General features: G+C 33.6%; 1 protein-coding gene across 1 annotated transcript in view; it reads left to right on the forward strand.

Annotated features, from left to right (window-relative positions):
* LOC108911105 (pyrokinin-1 receptor-like) overlaps nucleotides 1–17,617 on the forward strand; it is a gene marked incomplete at its 3' end in the record, with an annotated part of 67,163 nt that extends 49,546 nt beyond the window's left edge. Inside the window, exon 3 of the mRNA XM_018715940.1 lies at nucleotides 17,412–17,617. Within this exon, the coding sequence (XP_018571456.1) occupies nucleotides 17,412–17,617 (206 nt within the window). The remainder of the gene's footprint in view (nucleotides 1–17,411) is intronic.
* Nucleotides 17,618–18,678: the final 1,061 nt, after the last annotated feature.

Raw genomic sequence — 18,678 nt, forward strand, 5'->3', positions numbered from 1 at the left:
TTTTTCCGTTCATTTCCACGAGAAAACAGTACAGTATTTTTTTTCGTCTTCAAAAGACCTACAAAACTAGCCCTCGAGCGTCAAAAAATATTGATTAGATCAAAAGTTATAAAAAGAAGAAGTTTATTTATGACTTTTGAATTAAACATTTATAAACTGGGTTATTATTGCCAGAACGTTTTAGCATCGCATCCTCTCATTCCTTATCACTGCCTAAAAACTCACACGAAATCTGGAATCGGTAAGTTGAATAGTTTACAAGTTATGGCCTTATAAACAAATTAACTAATTATTAGTCTGGACGATCCCGAGCATCTTCCACAATCGCACTGATGTTTTTGAAATCTATCATTTTTTTAAATTTCAAATTTGCAACCTGGAATTTTTTTATTTTTTAGCCTTGGTTACAAAATGAAATATGCGACGCATGCGCGTGATATAGTTATATATTATTACATATTCAGAAAGCTTATGAAAAGAGCTTTGAGTTAAAAAAAAATCATAAAGATTCGTTGAAAAACAACGAAGTTACAGACTGTCAAAGTTGACGGCCTATTGTTAAACAAATTATGTTGGTAGCGCCAAAAAAATACTGTCATAACCGACAACCCGAGTACTTTCCCAGATAAAAATATTTTATTTGTGGAAATATGTTAAGTACATAAGAAATATTGTTAAAAGTCAGAGGGTCGCTTGATTTTTCAGCGAGCCGTGGCGCGGCGGAGGAGTGGGGGAAGCGAACGACAGCGAGTCCGAAGAAAATGACGATAATATTCATAGTCCTGCCGTTAAAAAAGGGAAATTCGCTTGAAAATAATATATTTGGTAGTCTGTAACTCCGTTGTTTTTCAACGAATGTTGACTATTTTTTTTTTAACTTAATGCTCTCTTCATAAGCTTTCCGAATATGTAATAATATATAACTATATCACGCGCGTGCGTCGTATATTTCATTTTACAACTAAGGCTAAAAAATTTAAAAAATTTCCGGGTTGCAAATTTGAAATTTAAAAAAAAATATAGATTTCAATGTATTATTATGAAATCTACCATGAAAAAAATCAATGCGATTGTGGAAGATCATAGGTATAGTCCAGACTAATAATTAGTTAATTTGTTATGGCCTTACCATAACTTATAAACTATTCAACTTACCGATTCCAAATTTCGTGTGAGTTATTAGACAGTGATAAGGAATGAGAGGATGCGATGCCAAAACGTTCTGATAATAATAACGCAGTTTATAAATGTTTAATTCAAAAGTCATAAATAAACTTCTTCTGTTATAACTTTTGATCTAACCAATATTTTTTTCGCTCGAGGGCTAGTTTTGTAGGTTTTTTGAAGACAAAAAAAAGTACTTTACTGTTTTCTTGTAGAAATGAACAGAAAACAGTTATAAGCGAAAAACGTGAATTTACGTACAAATTATACAATTAACCACCCTGTAAACAATCTTCCCCCCATTTTTATGAGTGTGGAGACTAATATGTTATTGTACATAATATTTAGCATCTATAGTGATAAATTCAGCTTGCCGAAACAAAAAGTAGCGAAATGGTCATTTCCCAACTCTTTTTCCTGGCTTACATAGGTATAGAATTTTCGAAATCGAGAAAGTTGCTCTAACCAAATTTGGACAAGACATAGCTAATACAATGCGAAACATCGCCTTGCTGTTAAAAATGTTGTCACAGCTGTTCTTGGTTGTGAAAATTCGAAATATTTGGAATTATTCAATTTTCCTGGTATTGAATTTTAGAAACAGAGAGAGATGCACTAACCAAATTTGGACAGACATAACTAATAAGTGCGATTAAATAGCAATATGTCATATTCTTTGTTATTAAAGTCGGGTGCACCTCAAGGATCAATTATGAGCCTTCACTTCATACACAGATTTATTATTCATTTTCCTGTAATAATTTAGCAACTCCGATTTATCCGCTTTTGCAAGAAGAAACCGGATTACGATCCATACCTCGCAGCTGGCGAGTTTCGGAATAGCGGCACTCATTTCTTCAACGCGCCACTACAACAACAGTTCTGAACTGACTGAGACAAATGAAAAAGTGTTGTACTGCCAACACCTTGGCCTTGAACGCAGTATTGCCAAGATTGTCGAAAACAAAAACCACAGAGCATCAGAGTCTCAGTACTCTTACTTTGTAGATGCGCCTCGTATATTGTAGAAGCATGGATCTGATACAAATTAAAGTACTGTGTATCAAATCCCTTGACTTCTTCGGCGTTGGTCTTATCTTAGGTAGAGGAAATATGTTCAATTATTTATTTGGCAGTACCAATTTTACAACTCTATGTTAAGATGTGCACTGACACATGACGACATAACAGAAATATTTTCACCTTTAGTCACTTTTTAAATTTGTAGCAGACAGAACTTTATTCTATCAGATATTTATAAATGGTCGTAAATACAGACACAGACGTTACATTGTCGAAAATACCGAAACAATATATGGGTGATTCCTTTCTAACAGTGATTATTAATGTCATGTGCTGTTTGCTCTAACTGGTCATACATTAACAATCTATTTATAAAATTTTTGTATTAATTTCATCACTTTCTTTGTGTAATATAACTAGCAGTCCAGAGAGACCTTACAGTATATCTGTCAAATATCAGTACCGTGTCATGTCCATTCTTAGAATTTATCTATAAATTCATTATTATCCTTGTCGCAATAAATGATTTAAACTAATTTACATATAAATCTTAATGTATATAATCGATCTTAAAAAAACTGACAATTTTTTTTTCAATATATGTACTTTAATATTGAATTCTAGCTTAGTAACTTTTGTCCTTAGATTTAAGCAAATTTTTAAATTTGGATTCGTCTGACTCGCGCGCCATCTACCTCAAGATTTATGAAACAACTCGTTAGCCATATTGAATGTGCGTCACGTGAGCAATGCTTACAAACATTACGTCGATGGAATAGTGCAACAAGTTTGTGTCATTTTAAAAGTAAATTTTCAAAAAGGTAAGTTATAAATTTACTTGTCACTACCATGGTATTGGTATACTTGATTAACTATTGATTTATTTTTTGTATAAGTAATGAATTTTTGTATTTCTTACTAACCTAGATTATACGGTAATTGGATATTATCAAATTCATAACCAAATAATTATAGTTGCTATTTAAATTTAAAATGTCAGTACCGTGGCTGTCAGTACCATGTAAAAAAGTATAAATATATTTAATTATTAATAAATTATTATTATTATTATTAATCATTTATTATAATTTTTTTTCACTGCAGATGACACTTCTTTATGGATAGAGAATTGAATATTCTTCAAACAATAATGTCGGAAAAGTGAACAAGAGATTGATGCAAAAATAAAAAAATCATTCATCGCAAGAAGCTGAAAAATCGCCAAAGTTGACTAAAACTCTGAAATGTCTTCAAAAAGATGTTGCTAGTGATAATCCAGCAAAAATTCAGACGGTACCACTACGTAGAAGCTCAAGAATTCAAAATATGTTATGATAAAAACCAAAAACTACGTTTAAATTAATTTATTTTTCGTAAATGTGTTCAATTTCAGTTAATTAATATTTTATATACGTTATAATTTATAATGTATTATTATTTGTTAAAAATGAATTACTATTTATTATTATAGTGTTAAATAATTAGTAAAAAAAGAGTTTAAAAATGTTATAATACAATTCATAAATAAATTTGATAATTTTTCTGAAGAATGTCTATTAAATTTATTTCATGTCATTACCGTGGACGAATTTGATTCTCATTCCCGATACTTTAAAGTTGTAGTAAAATCTACTCGGAATTTTATTTTTATAGTAAAATAAAGTAATAATATGTATAAAAAAATAGAAAATGTTTAATTATAAAATTTTTAGTCAAAAAAGTAACAGTTAGAACAGAATCACCCATATATGTCTTGTAAAGTGTATACTTCCATGAACAGAATAGACAATGAAAGGTATTTTTGTAGCCTGTCAGGTTATGTTAGAATTACACTCACTTTGGGAAAAGGGAGGAAAGAGAATACGTCAAATTCTTTCATATCAGGGTACGTCGAATTGATCCGACATCTCCCTTGTTAACACGAACCACTAGAGAATGTTAATACACTGAAATCTAGAAACGTGTTGTGCATTTTATATATAAGAACAATACGGGGTATTAATGAACTTATGTCAAATATTTTTGCAACATGTCGATTATGTCAAAATGAGATAAATACATGGATTTGCGGTGAGTAAAATGTAATTTTAAAATCTGACTTACCTCAACATTGCAAGGAGCCACCTTTTGAGAACTGCTGATTTTCATAGAAGATGTTCGATTTACCCACCATTTGCTTGTACACCAGCTTCAGCGCGATGTATCCAATACGCTAACACGCGTTGTAACATTGCCACATCCTCTCGGATCGTATTATAAAGAAGTCTAAGCCGGGGGGCATCTAACTAGGCTGCCGCGGCCTATCTAGCGATCGGGAAAAGTAATGGGAGCTCTGTCATGCAGTAAACACATATTTTGCCAAACATTTAATGGCACGTCTTCCAATAGCTACGGCAAGCGATTTTGCAAAAAATCTAGATAAGAAGCACCGTCTAAGCGTCTAGGCAACTCAAAAGGTACTATTAAAGGGTCATTAACGATACCGGCCCACATGTTCACTGAAAACTGTTGCTGAATGGCACCGTGACGTATTTCGTGTGGATTTTCGATAGTCCAGTGGTGAGTGTTGTGGAAGTTACGTACACTATTTTGACTGAAACATGCTTCATCTGTAACAAGTATTTGCGCTGTAAATCGAGAATTTCTTGCATGTTCCTGAAGCAACCATTCGTAAAAACCTCGACGTAGTGGAAAAGCCTCAGGAGTAAGCGCTTGAACAGTTGAATATGAAATGGGTACAACTGAGCTTCTTGTAATGTCCGCGCCACACAACAGGATGCGAAATATTTACTTGCTGTGCGATATTCCTAGTGCTACGATGCGGATCTTCTTCGACGAGATCTAAAATCATCTCCCCGACATTTAAGATTCTTAGTGGTCGCTCTGGGCCACCGTCGCGACCTCGACGCGGTTGTAATTCACCGGTGTCCAAAACTCTGCGCTACAGCAACAAATGTTCGCGGTGCGGGGGCACGTCGTTCAGGATATCTTGCACGATACACTTGACAAGCTCTGTGGGCATTTTCGTTTGCTTGAAACTACGGCTATTAAATGTACTCTCGAAAAACAGCACAGCAATCACTACAATAATGTATTTTTTTTTTATAAAACACACCACAGAAATGAGAGAACCCCCAAATCCAAAAGCCAAAGGCTTGTGCGGAAGGGGGCTACATTTGAAAAAACGCGGACAGTCATTATCGACATCCATCCATCGACATTGCCAGTGCCGACACCGGGGATCGAACCCGGACCAGAGTAGGAAGCCTAGCCGAGAAATGCTTGTCACCGCACTCTCGACCGAGTGCGCTACCGTGGCGATTACACACTGACTTTCGAATACAGTCCGGCTTCATAAGAAACCTACACACTCGTAAAAAGTGTTTTTTTTTATTTTTTTGTAAGTGCTCGTCGCGATAAAATACATGTATTTCAGCAGTTCCAAAACAGATTTAAACCCATTTTTAATTAGCTTTTTCTCTATGACCTTAAACTTCCGATACAAGTTTGTGACATCAGTTAACTCAGTTTTTGCTCCTATTTCACCCCTTTAAATTATTAACATAAGTTCATTAACACCCTGTATACATAGTTATATTTTGAATATAGTGTTAGGGGTTTAATTTATGTAACTCAAATCTGGTAGATGTAGATGTTGGTGATGAAAATTCCACTTTATGGCTGCTTTCAGAGTTAGATAGTTGTTATTTCTGTTATGTAAATTTATATGTATAGTTCAAGCTAGGTACCTACTCTGGAAAACTATATTGGTTTGATCCCCGTTTAGCTCTCAAAATATCACTGTCACTTATTGATTGCCTAAAATTAATAAATTGTTACCATAAGACGCATATATTTCGCTAAAATTAAGCTGCTAAGTTAGGTTAGATTTATAATTCCTTAAGTCTTCCTTCTGAATATGCTGGAGAATTTCTACCATTTTCTCTCTGTCTATGTACCTGGGAAAAAGCGAATTACCACACAAGGTTTTGGATTCTTCTTTGTCTTCTTGATTTTACAATTATTGTCAAATTTACAATCTTTATTGAACTTATGCCCTGAATGGTATTAGCTACATGTTTTCAGTTACTGATCACACACCAACCAGGGTAAGCTAGGTCTCTCTCTTACCCAAATAGCACAGGTTATCGCCAGGATATCCCCTTAATCTCTTATTCATAGCGCATATCCTGGAACATTGACCGTGTGTCTTCCAGAAATAATTTGATAGTATATACAGTGTGTCCCAAAATTATGGAACAAAATTAATATTTTTTCATATTTCCAGTTGAAATTTAAAAAAATCGCTGAAACAGATCAATTAGTAAATAGAAATTGTCACTTTTCTGCAATATCTTTTATTTTTTTGAGCCATGTTTGACAGACCTATAAACATTACCGACATTTTTTTTTAATGGGACGCTCTATACTTTTTAATATAAATAGATAGCTCTTCTAAAGATGAGTTCAGCGATATAAGGGTATATCTACTTTTTTGTCATTTTGAGTGTTGACATTTTGATGGCCAAAATCGCTTACCGTTCTGCTCCTTCCTGATCGAAGTAAATTTTTTATACTTCTGGTTTCTTCAAACTTTTTGGATACCTACTTTACTTATTGTAGCTCGACTCTGGTCTGGATACTTTTTAAATAAATTTTTCTTAACCAAGTTATTTCCTACAACTTTGCATTTGGAAGTACTAGCCTATTACTTCAAATAAAAAAGTTGGCCTATGTCAGGTTTTAAAAAAATAACACTGTATATACAGGTTGTACAAATTCTTTTCCTAACGGTGTATACGTGTATCTATTTTTTTCAAGGTCGTATTTTTTTAATACGAAATAATATATTGAAATCAAAGAAAAATTCTTTTTTTAATATTTTTTTTGTGATATAATTCAAATATTATTTATTGTTTAAAATATAAGCAAATGAGAAATTAACTCATTATAATACTAATTTTCGTCATATTTTGAACATAATTGTTGTTTAAACAATTTCAGAATTTTAAATAAATTATTAGTAGTAGTAAATAATTTAGTCTAACTGCTAACGGAACGTCATCCAGCAATGGCAATGGTAAGTTTTCATTTAAAAACATACAGCTGCAGTAAATACAGCTCTGAACTACATAATTATTTACCCAGCCCAAATGTTTATTTTTATTTTTTTGAATAACTCGCCGGAGAAAAACAATCGGAAAATTTTCCATTCTTGATTTTCGATTGACTTTTGTCCCCTTAATCAAAGCCTGGAAGGACGGGCGTCACTTTTGGAACACCCTGTATATATTTCTTTGAAAGATTACATAAAAATAACAATTTCAATACACTACTTTCAGTCCATTGAAAAGTTACATTTGAGGTTGCAAAAGTCAGAGCACGCAATTTTATTTTTTGGATGTCAAGAGGGGGTTAGTGTAAAGTTAAATCCACATTTGTGGGGTCGCAACCCTTGAGCGTCGGCCGCCATCTTGTAAAAAGGGCTGCGAATGGTTTTTATACTACTACTTACTATATCGGGCAAACTATTCCTCGCACAGAAAATTTGTAAACACATTTCTTGTTGCAAATTAAATTCTCTACAAATTAGGTCCCATAACTTTTAGTCGTTGAACCAAAAATAACAAAGTTATTAACGAAAATAAATTTTCTTTTGGTCGTTATAACTTTTTTTCTGGTCATTTTACAAAAAAATTACATCAGAGCAATTTAATAGAGGGGTTTTTAAGGAATAATTTCCATTATAAACTTTTTTCAAATTTTATTTATTTATTAGGATTTTACAGCGATGCGAAACTTACACTATTCTCCAGTACTCTTAAGTATACATTAATATGAATGATTAGGCAAAGTTTTCTCTCATCTTTCCATTATTTTTATAAGAATCATTTTAATGATTTATATTGCAATGTTGTTAATTAGTCATTGACTCTTTTCCCCACCCCCTACGGAGTAGAGTCTGGTGGCGCGTTTTTTTTACGTCGTATCCCTAGTATGTATTTCTCAATCTACTGTGTCCTCAGTCTCTTTGATGTGCCAGGCTGCGACTCAGGATCTGGTGGAGCTTCCAATATTGAATTGTCAAGAAAGGATGGAGAATGAAGTGGCGTCATTGTTGGCAGTTCATCTTCAAAATCATTTTCCTCGATCAATTTTGATATATCCATTATGTTGCTGCATGTCTCCCCAGAACAATTCAGGCACACTGCAGAACATTTGAGGCCTGCCTTCCGACATCCACATTGCTCCACAGTATCCTTTGCATCGGCAGAATATCAACTTTAGAAGCTCAGGGGGGTGCTGGAGGTTTTGAACTTTGAATAGGCATCAATATTTGTCCATACTTTTTCCAGACCCAGTCTTGAGGGTCGTTGTAATTCCAGAGCCACGACTGGACCTGCTGATAGACTCGGAGGCTGTGCAAGCGGGCTGTGTCTTGTGTTGGAGGAAGTGAAGACAAATTAAATGTATTCTCTGTCACTGACTTGGCGAATCGTTTATATCTAAGACTGTCCAGAGAATCATCATCTTTATTGCCACCATATAAAGAGATGAAAAAACGTTCGCCAACGGCAGTGAGCAAAGTAGGGTCGACTCTCTCATTGAGGAATAACGCTGTTCCACTAGCTAACTCAGGGCGTGTCTCCAGGGTTGCGAGAAATTTCATTTTACCGATGTTGTAAGCTGCTGAAGTTGTGTCACATCCTGAGAAGGCATGGTGAAACAACAGATTATCCGCAATGACTTCTCCGTACATAAAACTTGACGGTCAATATAATTGTTCGGCTGTACGTCCTTTCGATGGTTTAAAAAATATATATTTGAATGTGTTCTTCCAAATGCCGTGAGCAAGACAAGAATGTCGATATCTACTAAGCTGGGAATATCAGCTATGCGATTAGCAATGCCCGTTGCAACATCGTCGGTACGTTTGTTTATGAGGTCCATAATACTTTTTTATTACCGTCATTATGTACATTACAAACCCGCTGTTGTCGTCTTTGCTGCCGCTTACTCTGATCCTTAAACGCTTCCGCGCAAATGAAGCAATTGTTCACAAAATCAAAACTTGTCTCTGGATCCTCTGAAACTGAAGATGATAAACTGCTGCTGCTGAAACGATGAACGACATTATCCGTTTGACTGTCGCTATAATAATGGTAACATGGTATATGTACGGTGACTTCCGAAACATTTCGTAAAAATTGTTCATTATCCTCATCATTTTTTGTTATTGCTCGATCAAGTAAGGTTTTCACTCCATTCGCCTTCACAGTTCCGATGTTACTTTCCCATAAAGGTTTTTTACAAATAAAACAATCACTCATGATGGAATAACAATATATGAACGCTTAAAAAACTCAAAATGCTTTTCACAAAATTCAAAATAGCTCTCACAAAACTCAAAATCTTGTCTACAAAATTGAAAATACTGTCCACAAAACTCAAAATACTTTTCACAATTAAATATGTCACGCACGCACGAGGTAGCACAACTGGAAGAAAACTTTGAAGGACGCCTCCTATGCCTAATCATTCATATTCATAGTTTCGCATCGCTGTAAAATCCTAATAAATAAATAAAATTTGAAAAAAGGTTGTAATGGAAATTATTCCTTGAAAACCCCTCTATCAAAATGCTCTGATGTAATTTTTTTGTAAAATGACCAGAAAAAAAGTTATAACGACCAAAAGAAAATTTCTTCCCAAATTTTTATATATTTTCGTTAATAACTTTATTATTTTTGGTTCTACAACTAAAAGTTACGGAACCAAATTTGTAGAGAATTTAATTTGCAACAAGAAATGTGTTTACAAATTTTCTGTGCGAGGAATAGTTTGCCCGATATAGTAAGTAGTAGTATAAAAACAATTCGCAGCCCTTTTTACAAGATGGCGGCCGACGCTCAAGGGTAGCGACCCCACAAACATGGATTTAACTTTACACTAACCCCCTCTTGACATCCAAAAAATAAAATTGCGTGCTCTGACTTTTGCACGCTAAGCCCAAAAAAATGTAACATTTCAATGGACTATGTGGAGCTTTGTGATGAACATATTCATAACCTGAATAAAAGTTGTTAAAATGAACAATTTTTCTACGATTACTTGGGTAGGATTGATATACAGGGTAGGAAAGTACCGATGGTCTATCTGAAGTTACGTGAGAGCGATAAAGTAAGCCATAGAAATCCATGCGATAGAGAAGGATGGCTATAATGAAGGCCTCTCATAGTCACCACCCGTTTCGCCCATCCACAAATAAGATCCACTTCTTATTTGTGGAAGGGCGAAATGGGTGTTATAGCCATCCTTGTCTATCACATGGATTTCTATGGCTTACTTTATCGCTCTCACGTAACTTCTGATAGACCATCGGTACTTTCCTACACTGTAGTTTTAACGGTACACCTCGAACGCTATAAAAAGATAATTTCCCTTAAAGACCATCATGTTAAACACAGTTAAAACCCTTTGTCAGATCGCACAAGATTACAGAACAGTGATTGCGCTCTTCAAGGCTCTGGACAATATTTTCCACCACTTTACATACAGCCGTAGAGAGCCTGCCTCTGAATTCAAAATGATTTTGGTGAAAAAGTTATGAGTTTCAAAATAGTCTATTAATCTGTTTTTTTTAATTTTTTTCCCAAGGGAAAAGGGAATAATTGAAATTGGGCGATAGTTGCCCAGTTAATTCCGACCACCCATCTTGAAAACTAGTACAGTATTGCCAGCTTTAAAACTGTCAGGATGTAAGAATATTCAGAACAAATTTTTTATTCAATGCCGAAACTTTTAAAGGGTACCGAGTGATAATATATTCCTTTATAAAATAAACTTCAGCAAACTTTTCCTCATTTATATTCCAATAAAATGTGAGACTCCTTATTGACTAAATCTGTATTCTATTATTTGAAGTTTCGAAAGGACATACATCAGATTCTTTATAGTATGATAACGGTTCAATCTGAACACAATGCTGAGAAATCCTGAGCACTGCTAATTTGGCAGAGCAAAAGTGACGTCGATTCTTCATAAACAAATATTTATCCTCTGCCTTTTCAAACGCAAACAGCAAGACAAGTTTGTTTACAGTCGACGAAACTTTGTGACTGTAACAGAATGGAAATTGTCGTTGAAACTTCCAAAGTTTTTCAGTTAAATGTAGACGATTGTTTTTGACGAGAAACAATCTTGATGTAATCTGATGTTATATAAATTTAAACATTGTTGTGAAACAATTTTGAGGTACGTATTTCATTCATCATTATTAAGATCACATATACATATAATATATGTTACCAGAATGTTTGGTTAAATTTTAATGGCGACCCCCTGTTAGAATTTAACAAAGAAAACTTTTTGATCAAGCTTGGATTCTAAAATCCTAAATTAACACAAACCATTGCAATTGTACTGTGCTTGTTATACTTTATTTTATACTTCCTCGGAATTGCCGAAATATACAGGGTGTTAGAAGTTCGACTGCCTGAATTTTAACAGGCGATAGAATACATTAAAATAAACAAAAAAACCTTATATGACATGGGTTCTAAACTCAACCATTTCCGAGAAAAATATTATCAAAATCTCCAACTTGATGTACAAAAGTCCGATTAATTAAAGAATATTGACATAAATGTGTGCATAGAATACCATAAAATACAATGTTCATCACTTTTTTGAAATTCTTTATGCTTAATTCTAAAAAATAATTAGCATTGTAATAAATTTAAAATTCGATAAAATTCATGTCGAGCAATGTGACAAGTGCGCGGCGGTTTATTAACACGAGGTACTAAGGTGTCCACCAACCACCGATACGGAATTCAGTTGGTATCTGGATTCGACCGTGTCGGAGTGTTTTTTGCGTACCTTTATTTTCTTTTCTTGAGATGTTTTCTAGCGAGTGCGCGAAAATTGGATTCGAAGGTGTATGCGTGCATGGTGGTGGACATTTTGAGCATGTTCTAGTTATTTTGCAACTGTGTGTTTGAAAATAACTGAATTTTGTTTTTTGGTAGTACCTAAATTATTTTTAATACGTATGATTATTTGGACAACGTGAATCTTTGGGTACTTTAATTACATAAATACGTAATTTCATTAAAAATTAAGTTCCTGTTTTAAGAGATTTATAATTACTAAAATCCGAGCTAAAATTTAAGCACAACACTCGTACTACAAAATCGATATATTTTATTTTATTTATTTAAAAACTGGAAAACAATTGCCTTAACATTTATTAAATGTTTCACAATAATAGTTGTTTACATTTTTTCCTTAGGACAAGTCTGCCGCGTGTACACGTGGTGTGCATCAGCAGGTTAAGCGCTGTTGTCACGTTGCGATGAAACTCCCCAATATTAATACTCGCTGTATTTGGAAAACTGTTAGTCTTACGCCTCTGTAATATACAACTTTTTTGTTCATTTATCTATCTCATGTTGAAGTAATGGCAGTCAAATTTCTTACACCCTGTATAGTTTATTTTGTGTTATAAAAATTGTAGAGGGAATCGAAATAAATAATATATTATGTTTTATCAATGCATTATTTAAATTTTCATGACAACTTAAGACTAGAAATCAAAGTATTCCTGGTTCCATATATTAAATTTTTTTAATTTTTGTTCCTATATATTTTTTAAAGTAGTGATTTTTTTTTTTATTTTGCATTGCATTAACCAAAAGGTGGGCAAAAGTAACAATCAAAAATAAAATAAAATAACCAACACTTTAGTTTATAAATATATAATATTCAAAATGTATTTATTTTATGTGATATTTATTTCTCCATTCCTTTTTAGACAATCCTCATAATTTTCAAACATAACGACCAAAAAAGCGGGAGTATTTATTGTCCCCGAACACCAATTATCGTAAAATTCAACTCTAAGGTTTCACAACGTGTGTTCCTGCAAACAAAAAGTTCTCCATACATCACCAACTTTATCTTCCGTAACATTCATATTTCTCACAATATCCCTGAAGTCACGCATCTGGCCTATACTGCTGCCATTTGGTATTAATGTGAGGGAAAAGTCTTGCAAATGAACTCAGTTTTAGGAGACTAGGATACTAAATTGTACTTTGGTTCGTTTAATGTCCCTGTTTCCATATTTCTTTCAATGTTACAAATTATATTTTAAAGTGGAAGTTGTAAGATGCAATCAGCAGCTCTTAGCGGAGATAGATGGTCCTGATTCAGAGTTAATGCTGATTTCAGCAGATATGTTGCCATTGAGGTGACAAAAGAAAAATTAAAAAATATATACTTTAGGACACCAACATACACCAAAATTGGGGAACAAATATTTCCTTTAATACTCATTGTTTCCTGTTGATGTAAAATTAAGAATAAACAAAGAAAAACATATTAAAGTATACAGGGTTGCTAATAAGATAGCAAAAATAATAGGATATAAATGAGTTAGAGATTTTTAAAATTTATTACAATAAAGAAAAAGTAAGTATACAGGATCAGTCAAAAAGTCAAGACGAATAAAGTTCCTTTTTCTTTAGCGGAACACCCTGTATATTATTAAATATTTCAGTTCTTCCCGAAATTCTAAATAAAATTCTTTTGGCATATCATGTACCTAAACCTAACCGTTTCCGTATTTTGAAAGTAACTTTTTACTACTCTCAAATTCATTTTTTTTTAATTCTCATTAAAAGGAAAGGGCCCAAATTATGGATGTTTATTTTGAAATTAACACAAGGTGGAAAATATGGACATGATTTAATTTTATTATCAGCCTTAATTGGCCGGGCCCCTCCATCCTAAGTCGACACCGGGAAATACAGCTGCGGCCAGCACAACTACATCCAATGGTGGTGATAAATGAGGTTTTAGTAGGTATGGCTATGGCGAGTCGCACATAACTGTAAAAACACCATCCCGAGCACGGGGTATGCGTAAATACATTTCCTCATTTTAAAAAAAAAAAATTCTCATTAACTTGTTAGAGTCTAGCCTTCACTGACCTTGTCATAAAGTTCAATGTCACTATAAAAGTCAGATTCAATATCAGCATGAAAGGCCTTTCAAGTATATAACAATTTATCGTGCTCTTCTTAATTCCTCACTTTGTCTTTTAGATGACTTAAAAATGACCGCTAGGTGACCTTGTAGGCTTAAGCGAACCTGATATTCGTATTCAGTGACCTCAAAAACCTACGTACCTACTGTTTCACATTTTTCGAATGCTTTTTTCACAATTTGACCTTGAGATGACCTTAAATCTGACATAAGTGAACTTTTTATCAGAAGGTCAAATACTATCGAAAAAAATTTGTTGCAACCAATTCGACGGTGAACCAAAATGCCATATATTGGGTGCGTGGTCCTTTAATGGACGAATATTTTTATATAATTTATAAGAAAATGAGTTTCAAAGTTCGATATCACGAAAACGGCAAATTTAGGTACATGATAAGAATTTTGTTTAGAATTTCGAGAATAATTGAAATATGGAATAATATACAGGGTGTTCCCTTTTTTCGTCATGACTTTTTGACTGATCCTGTATACTCATTACTCAATACTTCTCTAATGTATTCGATTTTAAAAAACTCCCAAACGTTTGTGTTCTTCTCTTTCGATAGCAATCTTCCTTTAGGAGATAATCAACCGTTTCCAGACATATTAGCCCTGTATATTTCTTAATGTGGTTTGGATTTGAGGGTGAGACAACAAAATAAATAAAAGTATTTATCACAGTTGTTAGTATAAATATTATATCATTATTAGATTTTTGGATTACTTATGTTTTTTATATTTATTAGAATATACTTTAATTTTAATTTTAGATAATTAATCAAATTCAGTTCTAAAGGAAATTTAGAAATATAATTTCATTATAAAATCATCATGGAAAGATGCTTACATTTTCGACACGGGTCTGCATCTGCGGAATTTATCTTATTATTTATCTTATGGGATGAGATAAGTTCAACGTTCAAATAATTAAATAACAATCGTATAAGGAACACGTTTAAGAGAATGTGGGCATAATATCCTCAAGCTGTTTGCATAACTTGCGGTTTGGAAATATTGTGGGTACAAGTGTTTTGCACATCCACCATTTGTGGGAGTATAAATATGCCTTAATATAGCAAGAGAATCGAGAGCCATTTGGCATAGCAACAAGAAGAATTTCCTCTTCAAGTTTTGTTTCCTGTACAGTGCTGACCATGGATTCATTACAAAGCTGGATATAAAGAAATGGATAGTGATAGTGATGGATAGTGGTAGAAATTGATAGACAGTGATAGTGTAAATGGATGAAGTGTTTAATGATAAACACAGAGTGTTAAACGGTGCATTGTCGCGAGTGGCCGGAGAAACGGTTCTGCCCACTCAAACCTAGTAATCAAAAGCAATGTAATGTGATACATAAACTAATTCTGTGGCAAATTATTAAAATGCACTAGGTATTGCGTCATTCTCCAAATTATGAACAACATATTCAGCCTTATTCCACAGTGTACAAGTTCTGTTTCAAGACAATCCAAATAAAATACATCACAGGGATTTCATTCAAGTGAACGTGGTGGCTAGCTAATTGGAGTATGGTGCCCCTTGACCAACTATTGGCCTAGGTACTAACCTTTTAAATATTTTTTTAAATTGCTACTGAAGTGCGGTGGTGCTTTCTCACGCATAAAGTACATGTGATTATGTAGATTAACCGATAGATTGTCAAATAACTCCGACAGGGTATTTGTAGAAAATCTAAATGATTGTTGCCATCGAGACGATCTAATAGCAGCAAGCAGGAAGTTACTGTCAATATAAATCTACACGTTTATAATAAAATCACGACAGTTCTTATAAGAGAACCGTCTTTTACAAGTTTCTGTAAAGCAGAATACGTTATTTTGGTTTTTTTATTATTGAATAAATTACTTTTTAATGATTGTCAAGTTTAAATCGAAATGCATTAGTAATGATAAAAAAATATAATTCAACCGCAACTATAACAAATACAAAAATTTTACAAGAGGGAATATTTTTTAACTAACCTTTCATCTTTAAAACAAAAAAAGAAGCTTCATTATTAATTTAGTGCAGGTTAGTTCAAAGGAAGTATTTTTCATAGTTCTGTTACACTGAAAATAAATTTCACTCAATTTTACACAATACTGTATCAATTTCTGTTGAAATTTTTACTCTATCATTGTATCAAAATCATAAACTAATAATCTGTCACAATGTTTCCTACACAGATCTGTTTTAGAGACAATATTTTAGGTTTCGGTTAAAGGAATTGGTTAACATCCGACAAATAGATTGCCATAACCTATATTGTACGTTGCAGATACGTAAGTAAGTGTAGGTAACAATATAAGCAACAGTTTATATTGATCGAGACTCAATAGATTATTGCTTTTAATTATTGTAATCAAACCACTGCATTTAAACATAATTTTCATCAAAATGTCCAGATTAACGGACCAGTACTGCACGCTATACAATACGCCACGAGATGGCCTAATGGGGACGATGGGAATAGACAAAGACAATGCACGACAACCATAGAATGGGGTGGGGTCACTCAATAATACTCCGATTTAGCTACAAGTGTACCAAATACGAGTACCAAATACAAATACGAAATCTGCAGAATTTATTTAACGAGTACCTATGTTTGTGTGTAGTACTCAGTTGTAGTTCAATATATCACAAATGAGTAATATTATCAAAATCCTCAATCGAGTGAAAATATGGCTCAATAATTTCACTCAATAGATTCACTCCGTACCTTTATTGCGTTCACTCACATCAATTTTTTTATAGTGTACTTTTGAAAATTCTAAAAACTGATTAATAACACCACCTCACAAAAAAAAAAGTTGTCTGAAATGTACATGCGACATATGATTTCCGATGTATTTTCGCCCGCTGAACACGAATTGCTTCACCACCCTTCAATTTTCAGCAAAACGCTGAAAAATGAAAATTTTCATTTTTCAGAAGATTTTTCAGCGTTTTACTGAAAATTGAAGGGTGATAAAGAAATTCTGACTCCGGATTCGTGTTCAGCGGGCGAAAATACATCGGAAATCGTATGTCGCATGTACATTTCAGACAACTTTTTTTTTTGTGTGGTGGTGTAATAGTACAAGGGGTCGTTACAATCATTTGTAATACTCTCGTAGCCCCTTAGGCAACCTCAAAAATAAAAACATACACATTTTTCTCTTTTCCAGTTGCTGTAGTGGTGGCGTTTTTCATCTGTTGGGCGCCATTCCACGCTCAACGCCTACTAGCCATCTACGGTAATTCGTCCTCGGCGACTATCGTCAAGGCCTTTCAGATTCTGACGTACGTGAGCGGCGTCTTCTATTATCTCTCTACGACAGTGAACCCCCTGTTGTACCACATAATGTCGAACAAGTTCAGAGAGGCTTTCAAGGTAAGATATATTAGGGCTTAAACACATATTTATTTACGTACAAAGACAGGTACGAAAAGGACTTGTAATAGGAACGGTGGATGCAGGAGTTCTTGATGCGTTTGAAATTTGTTTATTCAGCTTCCGCGATGGTGTTTATGTCCCTCATTACCTTTAATATGGTAAACGTCGCTGTAGACATAGTGGCTCTGTTACATGCGACTGCGACATTAAAGGAGAACTATATGCCAGCGGAAGCGTATTATTATGAATAATATTAATGTTAGGAGCTACATTGGATTTATGACTATACTCGTATAATAGACAGGGTGTTTTTAAATGAAGTAGGAAAAATGGTACCAGTGAATGTAGAACCGAAAATAAGAGGATTGAAGTAAAAATACCTTATATGAAAGTTGCACCCCTGAGGCGATATACCCTCTTAAAGGAGGGGATCGAAATTCGTATTTTAATTTTTTTCTTTAACATGAATAATGTTAGAGACACGAAACTTTGTATGAGCATCCTACTAATAAAGAGACAACTTTTCAATATTTGTTCGATCATTGGCGTATTTTATAAAGGAGTGAAACAGTCAACCCCATTGCAATATTTTATTAGAAATTTTTTATAGGAAGAGAATGATTTGTTTAAAAATATTTATTGGGAAGACTGATTTATTGCGCAACTTTTTTACCCCTAGCAATTTTTCGATAAAACCGATAGTTTTCTAGTAAAGAATTAGATGCGTCATCGTTCACTAAAGAGGTAATTGCGAAAATTTGTATAAATAAAGTAGGCGGATGTCATAACAAATAAATTGTTGTTTATCATATTAATAAATTGACAGTTTCTGTCAACCAATAACTAGTACCAATTGATTAATTTATTATCAGAATAATTATGGCAAATAATATATACAGGGTGTTTATTAATTGAATGCCGATACTTAAGTGTGTGAATCCTTGGGTCATTTTAAAAAGAAATCTTAATATGAACATATGTCCTAAACCTCTTAATTTTTGAGCTACAGGGTGTTACAGTTTTAAGAAAAAATTTACTTTTTTATTATAATTTTCTTA

Source organism: Anoplophora glabripennis, unplaced genomic scaffold (genome assembly GCF_000390285.2).
Source record: "Anoplophora glabripennis isolate ALB-LARVAE unplaced genomic scaffold, Agla_2.0 scaffold173, whole genome shotgun sequence".
NCBI classification, from domain to species: domain Eukaryota; kingdom Metazoa; phylum Arthropoda; class Insecta; order Coleoptera; family Cerambycidae; genus Anoplophora; species Anoplophora glabripennis.